Raw genomic sequence first — 23,206 nt, forward strand, 5'->3', positions numbered from 1 at the left:
GAATCCCTCCTCTCTCTCTCTCTCTCTCTCTCTCTCCACAGTCCACATTGCCTCTACTCTTTCTTCAAGATCACTTCTTCTGAAAGACCTACAACATTGGAACTCCCTGGAGAGATGTGTTCAGCTAGATGGAACTATCTTTCCCTAAAAACGAAACAAAACAAAACAAAAAAAACCACCTTTTAGAAATTCCCTGCCCCCCCAAAAAAGGCCAATCATTAGCGAGACGGGTACTAAACTTCATGATTCAGTTTGCTTTCTGTTCCTTTCTAGTCTGCTTTGTGGAGATTGTCTGTTTAGACTGTTGGTGCTCTCAGACAAAGGCTGGGTTTTAAGCTCAACGTGCCTCATGATGTAGACAGATGACACTATGTAAATTAACAACACTGTATTCGTTCAGCAGAGGAGAAAACAGTCCATCTATCCTGGTGTGTTAATGCTATTCTGACCAAGCACTAGGAAATGCAACATATTGCAACTCCACAGCCCAAGGAAAATCACCAACATGGAAATTCTCTCAATATTAGAACCAACAGCCATAAATCCAATCCATAGAAAGAAAGATGGACAAGAAACTTTCTAAGGTTTCCAAGATTTATTAAGACCCACAAATTCCTTTGTATTGTTGCTAGCTTCAACCTAATTATTTTATTTCTTCCATTTGCTTACAGAGAATTTAACTTGTGACAACAAATTTAGCATTTGAGAATCACTGCTGGGGTCAACAACCTGAGGTACAAAGACACTTACTGTGTTCAGAAAGTTGCAAAGATGCTTCGCCCATGGACACCTGAAAACAGATTTAGATTCTTAATCCACTTTCCACATATGGACAGCGTCCTTCCCCATTTCAGCTACTTCATAATTAAGGAAAGTTACCCTGTGACTGTGACATTCCCAATACTTTGTTATACTTGCTAGTCAAATGCTCCAACTTCATGTCCCAATGTGGGAGAGGTCACCACTGAAGTCACCTTTATATTGGAGTACAACTTCAACCTTGAGCACATGTTGAGACATATTAAGAAAGAGCTAAATAAACTGCCCTGCCAGCTGATGGAATCCAAGAAATATAGCAAGCCTGATAAAAGAGGGTGTATCCAGACCTCCTTCTTGCAGACATCTACATCATCAGGCTCATGTAAGCCAGTGCTTAGTCACCCCAACCCTTTTGCCATGTACAGTGGAAACAAAGCAAACGAGAAGCTCTTTTAAGAAGCTGATAACTTAAGTGTCCCTGATTTCCTCTCAGAACAAGATTACAGGAAGTGCAATTGGAATGTTATGCTGCATGATCTGCTACATGTTTTGCCTGTGAATTAAAAATCTGGAGCAGGCAATCTCTGCACCTTCAGATACACAAACATTTAGCTACATTGTTTTAGGATTATTCAATTCTTAATGCCTGGTATGCCAAGGCAAAAAAAAACAACAAAAACAAAAAAAAAAGCCCACATTCTAAAACCTTGAATGCTTTACTACCAAATCTAGAAACAAAATATTGCAAACATACCAGACAAGGCTTATGCTTACTTGTGAAACTACTTTCTCTTTGTAACACATCTGAAGCATTTATAGCAATAACTGCATTCTAAAAGTACAGTTACAACTATTTTAGAAACCCTTCCCTCCACACCTAGTCACAGAGCAGATGATTGTCTCCGAATTTTATACACACCTTGAGGCTCCACCTAGTTTGCCTAAAATGGGACAGATCAAGCGTTGGTGCACCTTTAGCTCCCACTAGAAGCACTGCTATATTAAGGATGTGAGACTCCACACCCAAACCAAGTGGATGAGCTGTTTGAATGAAGTGAGTCTTGCGTGTTGTGCTCTCTAGTGTCTGGGAAAGGTGCAGGGTCTTGCTTTAGCGTTTCATGAAACATGCAAAAACCCCTGACTAAGCTCCATTAACTGGAATTGCTGCTGCTATTAGTGACTACCACTGTTCATTAAAATGACCAGATGGCTTTCCAGGGTCCATAGCTCCATGGAAACTGCCACAGGCCAGGGGCCCCATGTCTTCTGCACTTCTGGGCCAATTGGTTCCTCAGGCTGCCTGACCCCCATAGCCTGGGAAGCCAGCTTCTCTGAGTGTGTCAGGTAGCACAGGGAGCCAGCTGGCCCAGGAACCTGACAGTCCTGGGTCCCTGGCCCAGGGGCAATTGCCATGGAGAAACTTCACTGGAGCCAGAGACCCTGGAAGTTGCTGACTGAAATTGACATGATTTTTGTCAGTTTCCCTGCTGAATAGGAGCTGTGCATATTTCCTTTCAAAAACATTTGCATTTCTCATGCTACCAATAAATCAGTCAGAATTTCCAAGTTTTGGCCATTTTAAAAACGTTTCCATCTACTCCCCATGAAGCTGGAAAGCGCCTCGGACTTGAGACCAAAGACATTACCACTACACTGAAGACTTTATACAAATGTGGTACAAAAGAGCTCTATGCTCTTTGGGGGACAGGTTTCCAGCTATGTTTTAAGAAAGATTGTGCGTTCTGTTAACCAAACATTTGTTCAGTATTAAGCCTTCTTAGGAACCCAGTTATGTGATTAATAAGTTTTTCCTAGATTTATTTAGCTAATCAAAAATGACTTCCACAGAGAATGAGTGCGGTGTCTACTAGTGGAAGGAACCACTCACCTGTTTTCCCAAGGCAAACAGAAAACTAGTGAATATTATCCTGGTCACGTTCCTAAAAACAGACTACAGACTTCTTTGATAATAGATGTCAGTGGGAATGCAAAAAAGCCAGAGGAGTCCATCAGGTAACAGGGTTTGTCACTGAAACATTGACATCAGAACAGTTTTAAACCCACCAAAATTTTGAATCTCATTACTTGCTGTAACAGCAAGGATAAAATTGTTCAAAAAAAAATCCATAACAAGATTGTGTGCATGTCAATAGAGCTCCAAGCAACTCATCGGTGTAATCTGCATTTCTATAATCAGCCTGGTATTTGACTTCAAGTATACATACTTACATATACAGGTGCTCGCTAATTACATGGATGATGAAGATGCCAATGGACTGCATCTTTCTATTTCTGCAAGTCAGGTACAGGCAGAGCAGCTCGCCCACATATTGAGGACCAAGTTTTTTCCACCTGAACAATAAAGAAAATTGGAGTAGCAGGTGATGACACTTGTATCTAGTTCTAAAAACTTATGTGGCAGCATATATAATTTGGCTAGTTTGTTTTGTAGACCATTTCCTGTCTTCCAACAGAGTCTTAAATCAAAGACATCTCACCATGGAAAGAGGAGTCTATTGAGTAATGCGGCTCAACTGCAGAGCCAGTATAACCTACATGGTGTCCTTGCCTGACTCTCATATAGCCACTGGTTGGAATACATTTTTCCCAGTTTTAAAACTACTTCCCTGTGATTGAGAACCACTTTGAAAATGAAACCTTCACCCCATATGCACTAGAAGAACATATATCCTGTATGATAAGTCACTTGGCAATGCTTTAGTAGAGCCCTGCACAAATACAAAATTTATATCTGCAGATGCAGATATCCATGGAGTTGCAGGGCTCTATCAACGAGTGAGACCAGCAGGGCCATGACCAGCGACCGGGAACAGGAACCGCAGTGGTAAAAGTAGCAGCATGTCAGGCCACCGCTTGCAGGAAGGGACTCCTGTGTGGGAGCGTGCGAGCCGCTTGCACAAACTAGTGCAACCAGTGACAGCTGCCGGTGAACCTGGTGCCCGCCTCAGTGGGCAGGGCAGGGGGCAGTACAGGAATGCTGGAGAAGCTGCCAGGGCTGGGCTCCTGCTACTTTCCCCACTGCGCTTCCTGGCCCGGTTGCTGGCCATGGCCCTGCTAGTCTCACTTGTTGTTGCTAGAGCCCTGCAACTCCATGGATATAAATTTTGTATCTGAGCAGGGCTCTATTCTTTAGGGTAGCTTTTAAAAAACAAGTTTGGCCATGTCTTACTGACAATTAGCTGGTTGTCTATAACCCACCCCACAAAATACATCTCTGGGGGAGGAGGGGAGGGGAACCCCACAGCCTTGGCATTTAACTTTTTCCACAGATAAAGGATCAGACCTCAACAAAACGTTTACTCACAGATGCAACATTGTTGCCTTCTGAAAATTCAGATCTCTCAGAAGCAAGTTAATAGTGCCATGGAGAATGTGTTCTTCACAGGAAAGGCCATTTAATAATAGCTTCAGAGCCCAGAAGTTATTCTAGTAGGTAAAGAGAGGAATAAGCTATCGAAAGAATTCTACGCTACAGTACTTCATTTCATTGGAAATCCCTGAAAAATAAATAACTGGTAAAGTTTAAATATAAAGAAAACAAAATATAAAACTTGACAAAAACGTGCATAAAATTCAATATGCTGTTAATAGCATTTTAAGCATCATTTGTTGTAATTTACTACAGTTGAAGATTCTAGGACTTACCCCGAAAGCTAGTGTTATTTCTAGAAAGGAACTCAAGTATGGAAGGTCGTTTAGAAGCATCTGCTGCACTGCTTGCACTGTGAGGATAAGACTAGCCTCAATCTGTAACTGGAAGATTCAGAAAAGATGTTAAGAAACATGTAAGGCCTGATTCTCCATGGCCTTGTACCTTGTGTTGTCATTTACAGCCGCTCACATCAGGTGTAAATTGCTGCCATTCTGTTTTACACGGACTTTGCACAGGTGTCAATGACAACATATTGTCACAAGGCAGGAGAATTGTATGTTTGCACTTCTGTGGCACCTTTTACCAAAGGTTTTCAAACTGCCTTACAAACATTAAGGCTCACAACATCACTGTTAAGTAGGTCAAGTGTTGTTACAAGGACCAAGAAAATCCTGACATTTGAGTTACGCAATTAGGAAAGAAGTTCTCCTTTTATTTCCTCTGAGGAAATAATGGTTCAGTGTTAATCAGTTTGCTTAGGTAAATGAACATATCCTAATTATGGGTAACTTTCATCATGCTCACCCTCAACAAATCAGGTACTATATACAACTATCTGCTTTCTGATTATTAAATTATGGACAGCCAGGTTTTCCAACTATAGTAGATTTTGCTTATTACCAACCCATAAACTGCCATCAAAAAGTTGTCTTATCCAGTAGCAGCCAGTAGACTGGAAGGCAGGTTTGTGGGGCTGCAGCCAGGGAACGAAGCACTGGGACATACCTTCCCTGGCTGCAGCCCTGCAAGCCTGCCTGCAGCTGGGGCCTTTCTTCCAAAGAAAAGTTCTCAATAAGTGGCACACCTGTTGTCAATATCCGAATGCCATTAACATTCAAGTCAATGGGATTGGATTGGTTCCCAGCCAAATGATATTAACCGGAAGTTAAAATCAGGGTTGCCATTAAGCTGCAGCCACTGTATCTAACTTCGGATCAGTTAGTTTGAAGACAGCCCATCCTGCTTAAATTCATGGCCAAAATGGAGAGATTCCCAGATTTTTTTTTTGACGAAAATTCCTAATGGGTATGAAATAGCAGATGTTGACTTCTGCTGAGGCAAGCATTTGCTGATTCTCAGTATAAAGGGTGGTCTCCACTTTGATTAAAGCCATACTTACCTCTCGGGTCAACTAATCCTAATACAGAAATTGAAGTCAGTTTATCCCCCTTTTATAGATGGGTAAAATTGGGTGCAGAGAGGCGACAGCTGTCCAAGGTCACAGAGTGGCAGGAATAGATCCTGGGAGTCTCGGCTCCCAGTCCTCTGCTCTAACCACTAGACTGTGCTAGGAATTCCTATGCCACTTCCTAAAAAGATTCTCATCCTATTTCAAAAGCATTTAATACATTTGAATTAAAGACAGCTATTTTCAAATCTAATAGTGCAATCAAAAGTCCACTATTCAAAACAATCACCTCTCTCATTCACCATTACATACTTACAGGACCAGAAAAAATGTTTGACGGCAGAGAAACATTGACTTTTGTCTTCAGTTCATTTAGAAGAACGCAAGATACAGACATTACCATCTGCAACAGGAAGTTATGACAGTCACAAGCAGAGCAAGAAGGAGCCCAAGTATTCAACAAATGTCAAACCGTGTCCAAAACTTAATTCTTTGGCATAGGGTGTTTTCAGTCCTATTTCTGCTCACTATGGAGGTTGGTTGTTATATCTATGAGGAATGCTATAATTGTATAGTCCATCCTCAGCAGTCCCCCTAAATATGCTTGTATTACTATAACTGTGCTTTAGGTTTACTGTGTTTAGAAAATATTCTGTTACAGAAATATTGACCTTTTGTGTTATCCCTAAAACACCTCCTTTAAAACTAAATCCCTCCCCTCCCGGTTTTATAATTATCCAGTGCACTTCACAGCTAAGAGATCTGGAATCAGCACCCAGAACAGTTAAATGCCATAGTGAATTAAGTGTTATAGCTGTGTTGGTCAAGATATTAGAGACAATGTGGGTGAGGTAATATCTTGTATTGGATCAACTTCTGTTGGTGAGAAAGAGAAGCTTTTGAGCTTACATAGAGCTCTTCTTCAGATCTGTGTAAGCTCGAAAGCCAACATAAGATGGTCCAATAAAAGATATGACCTCGACCACCATGTCTCTCTAATGCTGAATTAACTAACTCCTATGCAGTTACCAGATGGGACACAAATAGCGTATCAGACTAAGGCCAAAACACGTCAGCATTTCCGTATGGAAAGGTTAAGACTTGGCATGCAAGGTTTTCTTCTGGCATGTGCCAAATTAAATTGATGGTGTAATACAACATGGATCCATTCCCAAGACTCCAAAATGAGTTAATCCCCAAACTGAAGAAAATAATTGAACACAAGGCAAAAGCTTCTCCATTGCAAAGTGGCATCAGTTACCTCTTGGAAGTCGTGTGGTGGCTCTTTCAGTGAGGCAGCATTGAGATGCCCGTTTTTCTCCAGAGTACTGCTACTACCCAAAACCATGATGAGGGAGCTCCAGCATTTTGGCTGAAACACAGTAAAAACTTTCAATTAACAAAACCACAGACTTTTGTGAAGTTTGCTGAATCAATCAGTCTCTAGATCTAAAGAAAGACTGAACACGGTAATTATATTATATTTTCAAGTAAAGTACATAATTCTTTGGATAAAAAGTGTCTCCGGCATGGTACACACAACACAAAAACAAAAACACACACAACAAAAAAACAACGTTTTCCGCTTTATGTACCACAAACCAGAGTGAGAGAGACAGAACACAGAGGTTTCTTCCCGCGTGACTCTGTAGTGCTGACAGTGAAATGGTAATATCTGACCTGTCAGAAAAAGTCAGGAGGAGCACAGATATTTGCAACAGTGTGTCCAAGATACTACTTTCAGAGTCACTGTGCTGACCACACTCTGGAGTTATACATTGGAGCATACGGGGCTTGTCTTTTCCCCTTAGGTTATACAAACAGTATCCCCATTGTGCTTCACCTGAAGCAAGGCTGCCCAGCTATCACACTACAACAAAAGGCTTCAGGGCTAGACCTTCAGCTGGTACAATTGTCATAGCTGCATTGAAGTCAGTGTCACAGACCATACCATGGACTTCTACCAGCTGACAATCTGCCCATCAGAGATTGCTTAGTGTATTAAAAAAAAAAAAAATTTACACACACACCACCATAGTAAGTTTTATTTGCTTTGTTCTAGGTCAGGACACTGTGGTAACAGTGGTCAGCTCTACTTAAGACTGCTTTTCCCTTTTACACAGGGTCAGCGGTGCATGCAATTCTTCACCACTCCTTCCAGCTCATAGCTCAGGTTCATAGGTCCTGGAGTTCCAGTCCTTTTCTCTTCAAACTCTCTCAACAGACAGTCTTTCCATCACATCCTCAGTCTTCCATGTTTTCCTTGCTGTCCTCTTCCACTCATGTATTCTTTGGTGGTCATTCTCCCATTCTTGTCACATGTCCAACCCACTAAAACGTGCACTTTCCAGTCCATCAGAATCCCAAGTTCATCTTCCCCCTAGTTTCTTCTATGCACTGTTTACCCTCCACTTGCCTGACAATCTTCTCAGTATATTATTTTCTACGACCTGTATCTTGTTTTATTCTATCTCCATGAGACTCACTGTTTCCAAACCATACATCAGAAAGGGAAAAAACAACACAGCACAGACTTCTCCTTTCAAATTTGTTACTTAATTGCCTGTCCCACAGGACTCCTACTGCCCACACACACTGGGTGGTTCTTTTCAGTTTGAGATCTTTCTTGATGGCACTAAGCATACTTCCCAAGTACACAAACCTCTTTTGATTCTGCTTCTCTCCTAAAATGTCAGCCAACAGCTCTTCTTCCACCTTCCCTCCTTCCTTTTCTGTGTGTTTACCTTCAAATCATGATCTTCAAACACAGATGCCCACTCCAATACCATATTTGCCAAAAGGGCTGGATGGTTAACATATATTCATTTTCTCTGTCTCCCCACAGGCTTGGTTCTCCTACTAATTAACTCCAAAAACTAGGATGAAGAGAAGTGGATTCACAGCACAGTGCTTTCTCTCAAGCTCACCGTCATCACAAAACTCTCCAAAATTCCAATATTGTTAACACCTAAGCTCTTGACCCTCAATACAGCTCTTCTATCTCCTCCACATCTTGAAGTCCCCCTCCCATTCATCTCCATACTCCAAAACACCAGCTCCCACTGTACCAAGTCATATGCTTTCTCAAGATCAATAACTGCTACACAGCAGTAACGCCCTCCATTTATCAGTCTTTCAAGCATCTGTCTCATTGCAAATATTGCATTTACAGTACTCCTTCCCTTCCTAAAGCCACATTGCTCTTCTCCTATATTTTCCTCCACCTTGCACTTCAACCTTGCCTCTGAAACTCTCTCAAGGCCTTTAAAGGGTTGACTTAACATGGTCATGCCCTGGTCAATGTTAGAATCTTTTGCATTATCCTCACCCTTCCAGAGGGGCACAATCAATCCAGTCATCTGGTAGCCACTTTACTCCAGTACCTCCAATTGCCTTGATCATATCCACAGTTCTCATATTCACCAACTACTCTACCATTCTTCATGTTATTCCATGTTTCTTCTACCTCCTGTACAGAGATGGATACCTTTTGAGACTTTCCTATAGCTGTCAGCGGCGCTTGCATTTGCAACAACTCTCTTCTCATTTAATGGCCTTCAGAAATAGTTTTTCCATACCTCTACCACTTCTTTAGGGTTAGTCACCACACAGCTCCCGATCTTCACGCAAAGATTTCTTCATATTTTATTTCTCTTTCATCAACCCAAAAGCCAAATTTCCTGCTATCATCTTTCTGTGTAATTCTTCTTCAGCCTCCATTCTTACCTTAGCAACTGCCTTTTTAGCCTGTTTGTTTGCATTTTAAATTGTCTCTTTATCACAATTCCTCAAAACTTTGAATAATTTTTTTAATTTGTTTTGTACATCAGACTTCCACCACCATCTTATTCACCCCAGTCTTACCACTAACCATGTTATCTCCACTGCCTTAATGAAACATTCTTTAAGCTTCCTCCATTCTTCCTTCATTGACTTCCTTGCCGTTAGCAAAGGATGAAAACAAGCCTTTCTTTACTTTTTGGCAGAATTCTTCCTTACCACCCTGCTTTCCCCTTTACATAACCACCAACAAAATTTCATCTTCTTTCATGTCAACTCACTGAAAACTGGACTACATAAGGGGACATTTGACCAAAAATGAACTGATGAGGTTCTAGTTCAATCAACCAACCCTTTTCATCATCTTGCTTTTTACAGCTTCACAGCGATCTCTACTTTGTCATTGGACCCTGCTGTACCTCTGATGGACTGATCTCAGGGCTAAGAGCCAGGAACCCCCAAGTCTGACATTGATTAGTATGTGGTCTTGGGTAAATTACAGCTCCTCTGCCTCAGTTTCCCCAAGCGTGGAAAGGAGCCAATGCCTGCCGAGGTATTGAAAGGATTATCTTTTGCAAATGTTTTGAACACAGAAGTACAGTATTAAAGTTTGGGGCGAAACCTGGTATAAAGTCAGAAAAAAAGAGAGGCTACTCAACAATGTGCTCTTGTATTAGACAAACAGAACTGCACAGAAACTAACAGAAGCATAAGATTAATACAAACACTCACATTCCTGTATAATGACAGATTGCAGTAAAGGAGTTTGAGTGCATGCTTAATGAGAACAGAGGTCTTCAAAGGAGAACCTAAGGAAGGAAAAAAGTAGACAACTCCTTAAACCTGATAGAAATGAAGGAAATTAAGTGCATATTAAAAAAAACCCAAAAAAACCAGGAGGCAGATTTAATTAAGTACAGTAATGTTTACACACATACTGTTAAGATTTTGTCTTGGTTATTTTTAGTCACAGACAGGTCACAGGCAATAAACAAAAATTCAGAGGAGCCAGTGACCAGTCTGTGACATTACTAAAAATAACCAGGGGGGTGGGGTGGGGTGGGGAGAGAAAGGGGGCAACTGACAGCATGAAGCCAAAAAGAGGTCACAGAATCCGTGACTAAATCTGTATAAGGATACAATTTAAACACCCATAAAGAGGGGATAGAAATGAGAAGTGTCCATGCTACTTTACAATATTTCATGCCACAATTCTAGATTCTAGTCATCAGTTGTAATATGCTCCCCCAAAGTCCTTAGGGATATGTACAAGCAATTAAAGGTACTAAAACATATCACTTGGAATAAATCTTCTCACCGGGTACAGAACATTTACAATACATGACTATTGTGCTCAAATATCCCATGCTCCTTCAAATATCACCACTAATAACTATCAAGTGGACTTGTGTGAAATAAGCTTGTGGTATCAGACTCATTCTTGTGGGGCAAGTCTGTGCGTACCAAGGTCTATTATCACAATAGTCTCAGCAGAAACCCTCTAATAAACTACAATGTATACAAAGGCAATATATACATTGCCCACATTATCCCGATATATCAGCCTTGACCTTGAGCAAATGCCTTTGGTGAAATGGGTCTCAGTGTCTCTATGGTCCATTCACTCATGTGTTCAAGGGCAAGGCTAACACATCATGACAGTGTGGGTAATGACAGTGTGCCATTGTGTACATTGTGGTTTATGAAAGGGTTTAATACTCAGCACTTTTTAACAAAGCAGTCCTTTAAAAAAACAAACAAACAAAAAGGAGCTGAATGGCTGACAAGGGTTAGCATTTGTGTAAGTTAGAGCATGATAAAACAAAGTAGTTTCTGCTTGAGTCTAAAACTTAAATAGCATTGTTCCTCACGAACACTTATGTACCATGCTTTAACCAAGTTAATTTATGGCTGAGTTTGAAGTCCCATAAATCTCATGTTAGATTTAATCCAAACAGATAACCACACACCACCATAGTCAAGTGGGACGGAAGCAAGAAGCACTTCAACGAATAATACTTGCCAATTGAAATCCACTCTCCAGGGTCATGAAAATTATTTCCACAGGAAACACTCCCAGTTCTGAACATCTTTAGGTAGATCTCAAACTGGAAAGGGGTTATCCGGCAGGCGGTACAGCATGCAAGGTTATTGAAGGGAAGCAACAATGAATGTACAGCACTAACGAAGTCTCCACTTTTGCACAAGTAGAATGGGATTTTATCTCTAAGCTTTCTTAACCTGGATACAAGAAAGGATTGCAGATTTGATTTTTGTGGATGCCATTAACAACATGGAAGCATTACCAGGATTTCCTTTGAGACCTCTTTCCACTTGGCTTCCCAAGAACTCAGTTTGACTCAAGACTTTGTCACTCAGGTATCTTTATTTGGCATACAGCAACGCTACACTGAGTTGATTAGACTTGAATGAAGGGGGTGGATGTAGGGTACTTCATGTATCCAAGGTTACAGAGAAACCATCTTCCTTTATGTACATTTACAGATTTCCTTACATTTACTATACACGGCATTCCACATTTTGGGATTGGTTTGGTTACTTTGTAGGAACCAGTCCCTTTACAGCATGCTTTGCCCATGCACTGTCCATGTTCAACCTACTCTTTACAATCCCAGTTTCTCTTGTTCATTGTTATTTTGCTCTTTGTAAATGGTTCCCTGGGTGTTCCTGTGACACTCTGCACCCCATATTCACCATAGTGATATTATTAAGATAGGATTAGAACATAATTATGATGCATCTTGTACAAAACATGTCATGTGAGGTGTCAATGGAAAAGTTATGGTTTGCTGAATAATTATCTTATTTGTATGCATGTATCATTTTTGTATCTGGAGTTACTAATATTGACTATGCATCTGTATTTCAAACGTGTTTGCTCCTGGGTAACACTCACAAAGTAGCTTACATCCAGCACATTGTGAATGAACTATTTAAGGTAATGGCCCATAGGAAAAGCTTAGCCTCACCTAATAAGCTTTCCTGTGGACACTTCAGCCAAAATATGGGTAATGGATGCCATGACTCATCGAAGCATGCAGGGGCATGCAACTAAATCATGTGAAATTGGACTCCATTTTGGTGCCTATACTTTCCCACAAACTGCTGGGGGCTTGTTTGAGACAATGAAATTCCCTCCACATGAAAGAAGCTATAAAAAGGGGGAAGTAACATCATCACTTGGCCTCACTCCCTCTACAACACAACACTGGAGGATAAAGACTGAACTGGGGAAGGAGGTTCCAGGCGGGAAAGAAGAAAGCCTGCCTGTGTATGGAAGGCTGGTGGACTGTTTGTACTATCTAACATGGTGAGACACTGCTTGACTCAAATCCAGTTTAGTTTGTAAAGCTTAGATTGCATTTTGTTTTATTTCTTAGGTAATCTGCTTTGAGCTGTATGTTCACCACTTATAATCACTTAAAATCTATCTTTCTGTAGTTAATAATTTGGTTTTATATTTTACACCTAAAACAGTGTGTTTTGCTAGAAGTGTTTGGGGGAAATCTGCTCAGGAACAAAAACTGATGCATTGTCCTCTCCACACTGAGGGAGAGGCAGACTGGGTAATAAACTTACACTGGCCAGGCTTTTGACCAGGGCAAGATGGTACAGTCCAGGGTGCAAGGCTAGGGAGGCATGGGGAGTTGGCTGCAGCTTCTCTATTGTTAGTTCATGAGTGGGTGAGGAGAAGCATTATGTAACTGCACCTGGGTGTGTCCCCGCCTGTGCAAAGGTTTGTGAGAGTACAGGACCAAGAGCGGTCTGCAGCTTGCCACAGTGTGAGAGAGAGCCCAGATTAGTATGCCAGAGGACTCAGCGGTACTCCAGTTCCAGGGTGCACCCCGGGGAAGTCAGTCACAGTTCCTTCCCCTTATCTTAGACTGTTTGACCAAGCTATCTTAACTAAGATAAGTAAATGGGTCAGTGAGCTAGCACAAACATTCTGTTTTCAGCCTGCTGATCTATTTATCTTCCTAATTTTGTCTTCCAAGAAACATGCCTCCCCCCTCTTAATTACTCATATCAACCCAGGCCTACAAATGTTTTTTATATATTATATATATAAAAATAAATAAAAAATCTAATCTGGATCCAATTACATTTACCAGCCAATAGTGATGCAATGTTGTGTTCAGCAGCTAAGAAAGTCTGCCAACCAGAATCATTTCTTTTCAAGGTGTGATTTTACTGAAGATTAGACACAGACAGGGAAATCTTAAAGCAAAGATAAAAATTAAAAAAGCCACTTACCCTAGAATGTCATTACATTTCACAGCTTTCAAGTAGCGAACTATTTCCTTATAACTAAGGAAGGGAGGAGAAGAGGCGGCATTACATTTTGAACAGATGAAGCAGGAATACGGATGAGAATTAATGAGACAAAGCAATAGCTCCCACGTAGAAGACATTTATGTACAGGAAAAAAAAAGACCTGGATGTAAATAAAACTGCTGCTATCTCGTTTTCTGATGAGCCCCAAAACTACTGACGTCCCTGGATAGATTTAAAAAAAAAAAGCAGCATTCACCAATACAGAGTTATTCAATATTTAAATCTAGGAAAATGTCACCACTGTGGTACTGGTTGTGGAAATTCAGTGGAAACACCAGCTGTGTAATCAATAGGAATTTGCCTTCCTTCTCTCTATACCATATATGGCCAAACTGCGGCTCTTTCACAGTTAAAGTGTGGCTCCTGGAGGGGCACCCCCCACCCCATTCTTCGCCTACCAGGCTGGGTGGCTGGGAGGGGAGCTTCGAGCTTCTGCCTTGCGTCAGAGTGGTGGGGCTAGCAGCTTCTGCCACAGACAACTGGTGCCTGCTGAGTATGTGTGGGGCCACAATTTAAAAGTTCAATGTCCCCCCCGCCCCGTAGCTTGAGTCATACCACCCAAGCAAAACACACCCCTTTCCCTCAGTGGTCCTTCCCAACAGCTCCCAGGTGTTAGCTCTGCATGGAGAGGCAGCAGCAAACAGCTAGGAGCTGCAGGGAAGGGCCTCTGCTTTAGCTCCTCTGTGGGAGACAGCAGCAAAAGCAGCGTCTATACCTGCAGCTCCCAGCTTGCTGGCTCCAGCAGCTGCCATGCAGAGAGGGGGCCCGGCAGCACCATATGACCAAGCAAGGCCAGCAAAGGCTGGCAAAAATCTGGGAGGGCATGTGACCCTACGTGTTCCCCTCTCACATTGCCTCTGGCTTCAGCGCAGTAGGGAGGGAGGTGTCAGGGCTTCAGCTCAGGGGGGAGCATGGTCTCGGGGCCAAAGCCCTGAGCCCTGGCAGGCAAACCCTGGCTCTTGAACTTCTGAAGATTGTCGTATGCGGCTCCGAGGGTCAGTAACTTTGGCCACCCCTGCTCTATACCATGAAGCATTGAAGAAACTGAAAGCATTAGAAATTGTCTACATCCCTGATCTAACATCCCCTACATGAACCTTCAATCCTGGTCTGTACTTAAGCTTACACATGTACTTAAGCATGATTGCCAAGCTGTACAAGCTACATAGGACTAACGTGATTTGGAAACTGCAAAGGCTACTCCCTGTGCAGCACCCACTGAAAAACAGGAATTAAGATGTGTGTGTGTGTGAATGCACATTGTCGAAACTAGGTTTCAGAGTAGCAGCCGTGTTAGCCTATATCCACAAAAAGAAAAGGAGGACGTGTGGCAACTTAGAGACTAACAAATTTATTTGAGCATAAGCTTTTGTGAGCTACATCCGAATGATTGCATCCGATGAAGTGAGCTGTCGCTCATTGTTGAAACTAGTAATTGTCTCTCTCCATTATAACAGCACTATATGCTATGCTTCCCCAATGGATTTCCCAGTGGAACAAATGAGAACGGGAAATCCATTGGGGAAGCATAGCATATAGTGGGGATAGACGGGAATCTGGGAGGCAGTGACCATGAGTTGGTTGAGTTCAGGATCCTGACACAGGGAAGAAAGGTAAGCAGCAGGATACTGACCCTGGACTTCAGAAAAGCAGACTTCGACTCCCTCAGGGAACGGATGGGTAGGATCCCCTAGGGGACTAACATGAAGGGGAAAGGAGTCTAGGAGAGCTGGCTGTATTTCAAGGAATCCCTGTTGAGGTTACAGGGACAAACCATCCTGATGTGTCGAAAGAATAGTAAATATGGCAGGCGACCAGTTTGGCTTAACAGTGAAGTCCTAGCTGATCTTAAACATAAAAAAGAAGCTTACAAGAAGTGGAAGGTTGGACATATGACCAGGGAAGAGTATAAAAATATTGCTCGGGCATATAGGAATGAAATCAGGAGGGCCAAATCGCACCTGGAGCTGCAGCTAGCGAGAGATGTCAAGAGTAACAAGAAGGGTTTCTTCAGGTATGTTGGCAACAAGAAGAAAGCCAAGGAAAGTGTGGGCCCCTTAATGAATGAGGGAGGCAACCTAATGACAGAGGATGTGGAAAAAGCTAATGTACTCAATGCTTTTTTTGCCTCTGTCTTCACTAACAAGGTCAGCTCCCAGACTGCTGCGCTGGGCATCACAACATGGGGAATAGATGGCCAGCCCTCTGTGGAGAAAGAGGTGGTTAGGGACTATTTAGAAAAGCTGGATGTGCACAAGTCCATGGGGCCGGACGAGTTGCATCCGAGAGTGCTAAAGGAATTGGCAGCTGTGATTGCAGAGCCATTGGCCATTATCTTTGAAAACTCGTGGCGAACAGGGGAAGTCCCGGATGACTGGAAAAAGGCTAATGTAGTGCCAATCTTTAAAAAAGGGAAGGAGGATGATCCTGGGAACTACAGGCCAGTCAGCCTCACCTCAGTCCCTGGAAAAATCATGGAGCAGGTCCTCAAAGAATCAATCCTGAAGCACTTAGGGGAGAGTAAAGTGATCAGGAACAGTCAGCATGGATTCACCAAAGGAAGGTCATGCCTGACTAATCTAATCGCCTTCTATGATGAGATTACTGGTTCTGTGGATGAAGGGAAAGCAGTGGATGTATTGTTTCTTGACTTTAGCAAAGCTTTTGACATGGTCTCCCACAGTATTCTTGTCAGCAAGTTAAAGTAGTATGGGCTGGATGAATGCACTATAAGGTGGGTAGAAAGTTGGCTAGATTGTCGGGCTCAAGGGGTAGCGATCAATGGCTCCATGTCTAGTTGGCAGCCGGTGTCAAGCGGAGTGCCCCAGGGGTTGGTCCTGGGGCTGGTTTTGTTCAATATCTTCATAAATGATCTTGAGGATGGTGTGGATTGCACTCTCAGCAAATTTGCGGATGATACTAAACTGGGAGGAGTGGTAGGTACGCAGGAGGGCAGGGATAGGATACAGAGGGACCTAGACAAATTGGAGGATTGGGCCAAAAGAAATCTGATGAGGTTCAATAAGGATAAGTGCAGAGTCCTGCACTTAGGACGGAAGACCCCAATGCACAGCTACAGACTAGGGACCGAATGGCTAGGCAGCAGTTCTGCGGAAAACGACCTAGGGACGAGGACCTAGGGACTGGATGAGAAGCTGGATATGAGTCAGCCGTGTGCCCTTGTTGCCAAGAAGGCCAATGGCATTTTGGGATGTATAAGTAGGGGCATAGCAAGCAGATCGGGGGACGTGATCGTCCCCCTCTATTCGACATTGATGAGGCCTCATCTGGAGTACTGTGTCCAGTTTTGGGCCCCATACTACAAGAAGGATGTGGATAAATTGGAGAGAGTCCAGCGAAGGGCAGCAAAAATGATTAGGGGTCTGGAACACATGACTTATGAGGAGAGGCTGAGGGAACTGGGATTGTTTAGTCTGCAGAAGAGAAGAATGAGGGGGGATTTGATAGCTGCTTTCAACTACCCGAGAGGTGGTTCCAGAGAGGATGGATCTAGACTATTCTCAGTGGTAGAAGAGGACAGGACAAGGAGTAATGGTCTCAAGTTGCAGTGGGGGAGGTTTAGGTTGGATATTAGGAAAAACTTTTTCACTAGGAGGGTGGTGAAACACTGGAATGCGTTACCTAGGGAGGTGGTAAAATCTCCTTCCTTAGAAGTTTTTTAAGGTCAGGCTTGACAAAGCCCTGGCTGGGATGATTTAATTGGGGATTGGTCCTGCTTTGAGCAGGGGGTTGGACTAGATGACCTCCTGAGGTCACTTCCAACCCTGATATTCTTGATTCTATGAAATCCCAAAGGAAGAATCCACTAACAGAGAACCCAGACAATGAGGGTTGAAATCTGGGTTCTGGTAGCAAGTGCTGTGGTGGCATATCAAATGAGAGGGTTGACTCACATGACTGGGGCCCAAACCATTCAGATCTTTAATTGGACCATGAAGATTTGTCTAGACAGAACCATGAATGTCAAGTACCTTGAACTGCCCTTAACATTCAAACTGGATACGAATTAAAAAAAAAAAAAAAAAAAAAGGAACAGTTTTCTTATAAAAATGGATACAAAGTTTTGAATGAACCCAATTAACATTTAATTGGAAAAAGCTTCCATTCTATCCCCAATGGCAGCTGCTATTATAGGATCTAACCTTTACAAAAGGTATAGTCAGTACAGACAGCAATTTACCCAGCAAGAAAATTTACCTTTATACACTGTTTGAAAGAGCCATTTGCACAGGTTCCAAATGTGTTAACTGTATGTTCATAGACCTATCAAGGTTTAATCAATCTTGTAAGAAGTTTCAGAGCCAAAACCCAAAAGATACCGTTAACATTACTACTTATGGCCTTACAGGAAGCAGATCAAGCACCTCTCTACACGGCTGTTACTCTGAAACCTGTCTAACAATTCACTAGCTTTCTACAGTGCTTTTTATCCAGTGATCTCAAAATGCTCTGTAAACATCAATCAAGTCTCAACACCCTTGGGAGATAGGTATTATCCCCATTTTCTGTGTTTTTTTCGCACGTTTGGCATGTCTGCTGAGACCTACTGGGAGTTAAAGAGACAAAAAAGGAGCGTAGAAGAGACGAAGCAAGCTTTTTTGTGAGTTGTACATTTTAAGACCGATAAGGTGTCAGAAGCTCCTTTGGATGGTCTTTATAAAGCATGATGGAAAAACACTCATTACAAGCTGTCAGTAAATTTTTTGTTTTGTTTTTTAAAGAAACACACACAAAGCGCAGCAGCAATTCTAGGTGTTTGAAAGACACCATACTATATAAAGCTGATATGATGCAGAACTCAAGTACTCAAAAGATGGATAAGAACTTACTGTCCCTGGTTTTCCATTTTTTCTACTCGAGCCTGTATGACAGGAAGTACTTCCCACAGAAATACTTTCTTTCCTTTCTGCGTTCTTTGACCAGTGATGTTCTGGCCTTTTAAGACAGTTGTCAGTAATCCATGATCCCACGGCACCACGTTTAGGCTGAAAATTGAAGTGAAAGACAATACTTTTCTAAAAACTATTGTAAGAATTCACAGAACAGAGCAAAGAGACACCCATATCACTGCAATACCACAACTCCCCCTCCCCCCACATTAAGGTTGGGTGCAACATGGACTACGATAGTATTTCCAAAGGTTATGACTCATTTCGGAAAATTTAACTTGATGGACCCCACGTTAGTCATGGCAGCAGAATGAAGCTATAGCAGCCACATAGAGTCGTGACACTACCTGCACTAAGCTAGTTACTAGCAGACCTTGGGGCCATACATCACCAGTATTCGGGACAATTATCCTTTAGAAGAGAATTGTGTTGGAACACATATTTGTGTAATATGATTGGGTTGCTACAGAGATTGTATTGATCATGCTAGACTAATTCTTCTTGGTAAGTCATTATAATGCTCACAGTATATTTGACTCAGTAAATCTTGAGTTTGATAAACCAAACATCTTAGAACCTAGACCACAGAACCACTGCATCTAAAAATAATTGTTTGCCACCCAAGTACTGACAGTTCTAATTTCAATGTCCACAAATCACACAAGCATGACACCATGTCGCTTTTTCCAAGGAATTTCAGTAATTTTGTTTGGAAGTACCAGGCAGACAATGTGGGTTTTATGAAGATATGAGATATCATAATGAATGCTTACAGTCACTATTACAAACAACTTCTGACCATTTCCTGCAGTTTCTAAAGGCAAATAAAAGCAAGTCTGATATAGCCCTGTTGTTTTAAGCTTCCATTTCCCAGACTGCCAGTAAAAGGAATATTTAGTAGGAAACTATAGCTAGTTTCTATTAAACCATATGCCAGGCTTAGTCTCTGGACAGATTTCAAGAGTTCAGGTTGTTGGCCACACTCTGTTGTGGCAACACATTAGAAATCCCAATGGATATAACATGTAAATACTCCCTTTCACACTTGAGTACATTTAAGTCCACTGAGTAATAACATTTAGTCAATAGAAGCAAAGAACATACCTATTTGAGAAGGCATAGCAGTGAGACGGAAGCAAGATAGTCTGGAAAAAACTAATGAACTTTTCATATAAAACTTTTGGAAAGTCACACAGCACAAGCATCCTCTGAAGTTGTGTTGTAATCCTGCATTTACAAAAATAAACTAGTTTTAAAAGTCAGAGATGGGAGTAAAATCTTTTTAAGCCAGCTGAATTGTTCACTAGGTCAGTTCCCTTTTCTGATTAGGAACAAGTCTATAGTGTTTTATAAAAAATTTCAAAAGGACACTTTGGATTAAAATTTAGATTTTGTATAAAAACAATTTTATAAGACTTACTGTGACACTATACCCATATGCATCATGGGGGTATGATTATGATATAATTATGATGTAATTTGTACAAGAGGAGTCATGTGAGGTGACATTGGGAAAGTTGTGATTTGCCTGTGTGAATGCTGGTGGAAGTGTAGGACCGGGAGTGGTCTATCGCTGGTCTCAGCGGCACAGTGCTGAGAGGGAGCCCAGGTGAGTCCGAGGGCTCCGTGGTACCCCAATTCCAGGTGGCACCTGGGGACGTGGGGTGGAAGAACACCCACCACACTTAGAACCAGTATGAATTTTAAAAACAGAAAACTTAAGTATTTATTGTGGGGTTTTTTTAAATCAAAGATCCTCACGCACTATTTGCAACATCATGCCAGTGTGTACCAAACTAGATAGATCATTTGCAGTCAAAATTCAAAAACAAAAACAGAACAGCAGTGGGTAAAAAATTTCAATTCTATTTAAAATTTAAAATTTGAGATTCTTTAAAGTATAAGATTTTAAACTGACACTGTCCTTTTAAATAAATAACTTCAAATGCCATTAAAATACACTTTGTTTTTAATAGGTTTGTAGCAGAGAGTAGGAAGTCCATTCTGACGTGAACCATTGATATTGCAAGAGTGGTTTCTGTTTCTGACTTAAGTGGGAGCTCCTTAACAAATCAAGGAAGACTGGGGAGCAAAAAAAAAAAAAAATAAAAAAATAAAAAAATCTTATTTCATGTTCTTTCAAGATCATGTTTTTATTCTCTTGAAGCCCTAGTCACAACCAGGACCGCCTTGCGCTAGGTGCTGAACAAACACAGAACAAGAGGATGGTCCCTGTCACATACAGTATACAATCTAAGTGATAAGGCATTACCTTTGAAAAGAATTATTTCCTTAATGTAAAAAGCAGTCATTTAAAATTAGGACAGATGTAGGCTGTACCTGGCCATTGGTTCAAATTAGGGAAATAGTGGGAGGGATACGATTGAAGTCTTCCCAAAAATCAGTTCTTATCTTTCTGGCTGGTGGATTTACTATTAAAAGTAAACTGCAAAGCTAAAGAAAGAACTGAGTTAAGCGAAGAAATATGTGTTACATGTCCCCATTCCCAGGCTTTGGAAGAAATTTAGAAGAACGGTAAGTTTTAACTAACCTTTTCTACTGATAAAAGAAAACGAGTACTCGCGGCAACTTAGAGACTCACCAATTTATTTGAGCATAAACTTTCATGAGCTACAGCTCACTTCATGCATCCGACGAAGTGAGCTGTAGCTCACGAAAGCTTATGCTCAAATAAATTGGTGAGTCTCTAAGGTGCCGCTAGTACTCGTTTTCTTTTTGCGAATACAGACTAACACGGCTGCTTCTCGATACTTTTCTACTGATATATCCTGGTTTATATAATGTAATTGTGTAACATTACGGATACAGTTAGTATTACTCCGTATTAGAGCCATACAATTCATCTTTAAGGAATTCTATATCAGGAAATTTAGATTTGAAGCACCAAAGCTATTTTAAACACTTCAGTAACTGAAGGTGGCCTTTGAGGATCTGATGTGTTCATGTACTTTGTAACACAACAGTAGAAACTTTGCAGCCAACTACCATCTCACTGACATCTTAATCTCACACCAAACTAACCAAAGTCTTACCTTTCCATTAGACAAGGTACAGCCATCCTCAAAGATGCAGTGACACCAAGATTTTGCAAGTTCCTAAAACAAATGCATTAGTTTAGTGCTTACATATTCTTCCTAGGACTGGTTTTAAAGCAATCAAATTGACAAGAGAAAAACAAGTGAAAAATATAGTTTCCATAAACAGATGGCATCTACCTCACTGAACTTTGTTTGCAAATACTTTGGAATATTTTCTAAGTTACAATAAACTCAATGCATTGAGTACCTTCTACATTTATTATTATCTGTATTACAGTAGCACTTAAAGCCCTGACTGAAGTGAGGGCATCTATTATGCTAGACGCTGTACAAATATATAGCAAGAGATAGCTCTTCAAGGCAAGGGTTTACAAGCTCAACGCAAAACAGAGATGGAAATTTATTACTCATTTTAAAGATGCGGAACTGAGACAGAGATAGAGTGACTTGCCCAAGCTCATAAAAAGTCCAGATAGTAGAAGTTGCAATCCAATCATCAGCTATGAGACCATCCTCCCCGTTTGTTTGGGATTTCCAATTTCTCTCCAATTTTGATTGGAAATTATTTTAAGCTCTGCCATTATTCAGTTATAAATCATCTGGGGCGAAAAGCCACAACTGTAGCAAAGTGACTCAGGGATTAGAGGGTGAGCTGGAATACTTACTGAGCAGGGTCTTTATGAAGTGCTATTTCTTTGGCTGCTCCCAGGAGCATGACAGCAGCAGCTTTAGGATTCTCTTTTTCTGCCTGATTTAAAAATGTTGTTACCAGTGCAAAAACGCCAGAATACCTAGGAGAATTAAAAGTCCTTACGGTGAAGTATATCTGCACTGAACTGGTTTGTCAGCATGAAAAGCGTTTGCACAAAATTCTATAGTTAGCATTTAAATTGACTAGTCACGATACTTCAGATTCTTTCAAGGGAAAGATACAAGTCGTTTAAAGTAAACAGCAACATTTAAAAGGAATGGATGGATGGGATGGAAATTGGACCCTCCGACCCCAGAAAAAATTATTCTAGTCAGGAAGCAGAATTTAGTTTTAAACTTCCATGAATTATAAACAGTGAGGAAAAACTGTTAAATATCTGGTCACACAAGGACAGACACTAAAGCTTAGGGGTTCATTTGAACTGGATCCTGGTCTGGCCTAACTGGCCAGTGGAACATATTGCAAGAGGGAAAAAAGTGAGTTTTCTACAGCATTGTTCTAATTATTAATCTTAGGTTGTCATAAACTGTGCTTTACCTACTGGAAAGCAAATCCCTGTGAATTAAAAAAAAAAAAAACATTCCTTGCAAATTCACTGAACCCTCTCATCAGAGTTACCTGTATATAAGCTCCATATGGCGCTGTCTGCAGACATTACATTGCCCAGGTCCCCGTTTTGGGTGACAGAAACATTCATGTGAATTAGGAGACACTCTCTCACCAACCAGATATTTGTTATATTCCACTGAAAGTTCATGGACAAATTTCATCAGAAGATTTCCTGGGGGATTGAAGAGGAAAGAGTGCTGAAATAGGCTCTCTTCTAGA

At 41.4% G+C, this 23,206-nt stretch overlaps 1 protein-coding gene across 1 annotated transcript in view; it reads right to left on the reverse strand.

Annotated features, from left to right (window-relative positions):
• Positions 1-23,206, reverse strand: part of LOC311527758 (uncharacterized protein) — a 31,753-nt gene that overhangs the window by 1,314 nt on the left and 7,233 nt on the right. The window contains exons 6-19 of the mRNA XM_084642055.1: positions 22,997-23,159; positions 22,332-22,457; positions 21,661-21,723; positions 19,712-19,834; positions 18,548-18,703; positions 13,617-13,670; positions 11,365-11,582; positions 10,074-10,150; positions 6,823-6,933; positions 5,878-5,964; positions 4,426-4,533; positions 4,085-4,206; positions 2,989-3,111; positions 751-790 (exon numbers count right to left, since the gene is read on the reverse strand). Of these exons, the coding sequence (XP_084498181.1) occupies positions 751-790; positions 2,989-3,111; positions 4,085-4,206; positions 4,426-4,533; positions 5,878-5,964; positions 6,823-6,933; positions 10,074-10,150; positions 11,365-11,582; positions 13,617-13,670; positions 18,548-18,703; positions 19,712-19,834; positions 21,661-21,723; positions 22,332-22,457; positions 22,997-23,159 (1,571 nt within the window). The remainder of the gene's footprint in view (positions 1-750; positions 791-2,988; positions 3,112-4,084; positions 4,207-4,425; positions 4,534-5,877; positions 5,965-6,822; positions 6,934-10,073; positions 10,151-11,364; positions 11,583-13,616; positions 13,671-18,547; positions 18,704-19,711; positions 19,835-21,660; positions 21,724-22,331; positions 22,458-22,996; positions 23,160-23,206) is intronic.

The sequence above is a fragment of the Lepidochelys olivacea genome (genome assembly GCF_965140295.1).
Source record: "Lepidochelys olivacea isolate rLepOli2 genome assembly, chromosome: 10".
NCBI lineage: Eukaryota > Metazoa > Chordata > Testudines > Cheloniidae > Lepidochelys > Lepidochelys olivacea.